The following is a 5,000-nucleotide window of genomic DNA, read 5'->3' as shown; positions in this document are numbered from 1 at the left end:
GCGGTGCGAGATTGTGCAGGGGATGAAAAAAAAAAAAAAAAAAAAAAAAAAAAAAAAAAAAAAAAAATAATAATCAATACCAACAACAACGTGGTGTTTGGGCTGATATTGAGCTTGGACATGGGTACTTTTGGGGTTGTGATAGTTTCTGCACTGCAAGTTGTGTCGGTAATTTGGATCACACTGATATTGATGCTTAGACAATGATATTTTCATTCCATTCCACCGTCTTCCTTTTTGCTTTTACTTTAGAGTCATGTCTGAATCTAGTTCTCTTGGCCTCTTTCCTTCCTACCCACCAATCCTGTTTCCCTCGTTGTTGTCTTCTTTCTTTTCGAATGTTATCCAGTCACACCACCCATGCCCCGCTCGGCGGCCAATGGCCCTGAACTCTAATGATGATGTCATAAGCGCTCCCCTTCCAGAGCCAATGAGAGCGTCGAATAACAGTGACGTCAGTATTTGCCGAGACGTTGTTCTGGGTGGGTTGCTGGGTGTGTTACTTTGCATTGCGACCGGCTTCGTGTGTGCAGGTTGCAACGAAAGGGGAACATAGGCGACTAGAATTGGCAGGAGTGCAGCTCATTTATTTTCACCTAAATTCAAATAACAAGCAAACAAATCGACGAACTGTAGACCTGAATATCCTACCGCCGCTAGTTGAAACACAAGCTGGTTTAACTTTGAAACAGATTTCGCAGACACCGTTGTCGCCAGTGTCCTATAACCCAAGACACCCTCACAACTCTTAAAGATGGTAAGTCCACTGAAATAAATTTGCATGCTTTTCGTGGGGGCCAGTTTTCTTGAGTGCTTAAAGGAGATTATCGGTGCATTGAGTCTGACCGTAAAACATCAGAACACTACGATACGATAGCTTTAGTAATGAGGATCTGAAATTGTTCTTCAGAGGCAGCTTGCCTCCCAGAGTTCTTGTTCTCTGCTGACTCGTATAACATTTCCTACTTTACGAATGCCTCGGCAAAGCGTGACTTGTTTGGTTGCTGCACGACGTGCACGAAATAGCAAGAAGTAGAGTAGCTGCTTGATATGTGGAGAGTTTATTTTCTATCTTTCGCTTTAGTTCATAGTGACATTTGTGGGTATGGTAGTAGTTAAGATACGTACAATGGTGATTATGGTGCAGAGCTGCAGGTGAGTGTGATGCTGCAGCAGGACTGCAGGTAATTATGATCATGGTAGTAATACTAGTACTATTACGGATCGCTCTTTTTTCGGTTTATAGAATTGAAAAGAATTCCCAACCTGTATCGTTATTACTAAATTACATGGTGGGGGGAGGGGTATTCTGGTAGGTTAGCGATTCTCTTCAGGTGTTCGACTTCCAGACAGGTCAATCTCTCGCCGGCCCGGGTGCTCACATGTGGCCGAGTTGACCCATCCACCACACCCTCCGTTACGTCACACTTTTCGATTACATCTGACACCACTCTCCATTCTCTTGACACCTTCCACCGTCTCGCTTCATCACGCCGTCACACTTGTGTCACACATTCCCCACAAACAGCTCGTTAGCTTGTGTCATGTACCACCTGTTCACCGGTTTATGTTTAGGTCACTCGTGCTGCTGATATTGTTCACATCTGGCACCAGAACGTGACGCTACAACAGGTGGTTGACATATGTGGCGTCACATTTGCAGTGTAGAATCATGATAACTAATATACTCCTAACAAATTACGTTATACTCGCATGTGATGACAGGTATATAGCACCAAACACAGACACTCGTAAACAGTGTCATATTTGAAGAGGAACTCTTACTTCTTCATCTATTGACAAGTGCCGCCTCGCATGTCAGCGCAAGAAATGACACCTGCTAACACCGCATCCTGTCACGCTTATTAACTAGAACGTCCCCATACCTGGTGAGAGGTTTTGGCATTACCCACCCGAGAACAAATGTCAGCACAAAATGATAAACTGAAGCACGCACTGTAAAACGATTGTATTTATAGTAATGAAACACCGTAATATATGAATAGTTCTTGACTGGTAATGTTCACGGTACTCCAGCATCCCCCCTTCAACCATGTTCTTCTATTCTATTCCCCCATTCCTCCACTCCTACTGATTTCCACTCCACTCCCCACTAATGGAGATTTACCACACTACTCCACACAGCACAACACCCTACTCCACAGCATATGGCGCCACTTCACACAGCACAGCATACCACATCACACTATTCCACTCCATACCACAACCACACTACAGCACACCACACTATTCCACTCCACTCCACTCCACTCCACTCCACACAACACCACACCACACCACTCCACACAACACCACACCACACCAGGCATCTCATACTCTACTCCACTGGCTCCACGCAACCACCCGACCACCCACCACACTCCACCTGAAAATAGTTTCCAAAGAGGTCTGTACTCAAAGTTAAGCCAGAGAAGCCTACCGCTGCACACGAAACCAAAAACAATAACTATCAATCTACGTTAGATGTGATAGCATGACTACATTACTGAATAATACTCTTGCACATATCTGTCCACCCTTGATGATCACGACGTTTCCTGTTTTGTAGGACCCACTGGACATTACTAAACAACAGCGAGTTATTACATTTACACACTAGTTTCACGGGCTGCATCTATACCTTGTTCACACGTTAAAGAATAAAGACGCATATTAAACGGGCATTACAGCTGTACTTTATATGACACAAACCTGATACACATCACATATGCCATATAGGACCATTGACATAGACAAGATTTTCATTCTATTAAAAAAAAAATAATAATAATAATAAAAATAAAAAAATCTCCAAAAGACCCACTCTCCATACTTAGGCACTACCCAACAGCACGTCACACCAACCACATCACACACCTCACCACACTATCCCATGCAACATCACACTACAGTAGATAAAATTACACCACATCACATTAGACCACATTACGTCAGACCAATCCACATCATTCCACACACCACACCACATCACTCCACTCCACACACGCACGCCACACATCACACCACACCACACTCAGCACAGACCAACACGACACAACAGCACAGCATACCACACCACACTACTCTCTACATAGCACACCATAACCACACTACACCGCATCACACTATACCACACCACATCACACACTACACTACATTAAACTACATTAAACACTACACTATATTAAGCTACATTACACACCACACTACACTATGCTACAGTACAGTATACTACAATGCACTACACTACATTACAGTACACTACATTATCCTACATTACATTACACTAGACCACATGATAAGACACGACACCACACCAAACCAAACCAAACCAAACCAAACCAAACCAAACTAAACCAAACCAAACCAAACCAAACCAGACTAAACCAGACCAAACCAAACCACCAACATCTCAGTAGGACTTTTATAAGAACCATGGCAGCATAGTGCGACTTAGTGTCCACCCCTGCTTCCTGCCCTCGCCGTCCATAACTCTCGCACTAACACGACAGTAATTTCCACACTGACAGCAGCCGATTCACTTTAAATTTCGCAACTACCCTATCCTCACGTCACCCCCTACACTACTATGATGCACTATATTCTAATGTGGATGAATGGGTTGATTCCTTCGCTTTGGCAACACACTTTACAAATTTTGTTTTAGCTAACGTCAGGCGATTTTGTTCGACTTAGGTCGGAGCTCCCGCGCTGAAGTGGTTAATGACAGTAATTATTCCAGACAGCTAGCATAACTAGTCACATTCACCACACCGAAGTACAACACCAACACCTTACATCTACACCTGCACTCATAAATCTATTACCTAACCCATAATTACCCTTGACTTCTCGTAGGATGAATATTCAGAGAGCAGCAGCCCTAGTCCCATCACTCCGCCCCACTGAGTCACCTTTTATGACACACGGGAAACGCGGTCGCGAATTCTCCCCCCCCCCCCACCCACTACTATAGCGAGTAGGGTGAGGTAGCGTCACGGAAGTGGTAAAAGTCAGTGTAAAGTAGTTGTTCTTAACCTTTATCACTACCCGTACCCCTTGACATCTCAAAAATAAAGTTCCCGTGCCCCCATCCAATTTAAATACAATGCAAACATATAAAAAAGATAGTGACACAAACCTTGCTTTGCTTTCTCATGGAAAATATACATCACTGGCTATCTTGTCTCGTACCCCCAGGCTCAAGGTGTCGTACCCCGGGTGTAAAGGGAACAGCATAAAGGAGAGACAGTTGCGGTACTTTAATATAGACAAATGATGTATGACCCGGTCCGTAGGGTCGCCCCAAAACAGTCCCTGAAACTGGTTGCGCGTTACCATGCAGTCAGTACTCCAGTGCGGGGTACAAAGTGTCTTGAATTACTACCTCCCATATAAGGATAAGCGTGAAGAAACTTTCGATAGCTAATTTTTTTATTTATTTATTTATTTCTAGGGCCCCACTCCACTACTGCCGTAGAGCTGTGCAGATAGATAGATATAGATAGACAGGTAAATGGGTAAATAGACAATTACCTTGTAATATGCTATAGCGAATGTTTACTCCGAAAACTCTTTACAACCGTATTCGCCCTTTAAGTCTTTAAGTATTTGCAAACAGCATCCCCCTCTAAAAATGTGCAATCCATGTTCATCCTCTAAAAACCTTTAATCCTACAATCACTCTCTAAACCAGTGGTTCTCAAGCTCGGGGCTAGTGGGAACCATGGCAAGAATTTAATAAAGGGACTATGGCCTGTTGTTACAAATCATGCATTTCTATATAGTGTGAGGAATCTGAATACATAAGATAACTTCCGTCAATCTGTCTTGACAAAAGAAATATAAGATAATTATGATTGTTAACTTCGTAACAAAGCAAAGGGTTTCTCTCCATAAACATCTTATCATTATCTATTATTATTCTACTTCACTTTTTTATTATTATTATTATTTTATTTTATTATGTTATTATCATTATTATTATCTTTTTTTTTGCG

At 42.7% G+C, this 5,000-nt stretch overlaps 1 protein-coding gene across 1 annotated transcript in view; it reads left to right on the top strand.

The window, feature by feature from the left end:
* The first annotated feature begins 491 nt into the window (after positions 1–491).
* The window catches only part of LOC143033449 (tubulin alpha chain-like), a 27,141-nt gene continuing 22,632 nt past the window's right edge, over positions 492–5,000 (top strand). The window contains exon 1 of the mRNA XM_076198907.1: positions 492–757. Within this exon, the coding sequence (XP_076055022.1) occupies positions 755–757 (3 nt within the window). The 5' untranslated portion in view covers positions 492–754. The remainder of the gene's footprint in view (positions 758–5,000) is intronic.

The sequence above is a fragment of the Oratosquilla oratoria genome, chromosome 15, assembly GCF_046742065.1.
Source record: "Oratosquilla oratoria isolate Oo_2021 chromosome 15, ASM4674206v1, whole genome shotgun sequence".
In the NCBI taxonomy this organism is placed as follows: domain Eukaryota; kingdom Metazoa; phylum Arthropoda; class Malacostraca; order Stomatopoda; family Squillidae; genus Oratosquilla; species Oratosquilla oratoria.
The sequence above is the reverse complement of the archived record's forward strand: the minus strand, read 5'-3'. Positions and strand labels throughout refer to the sequence as shown.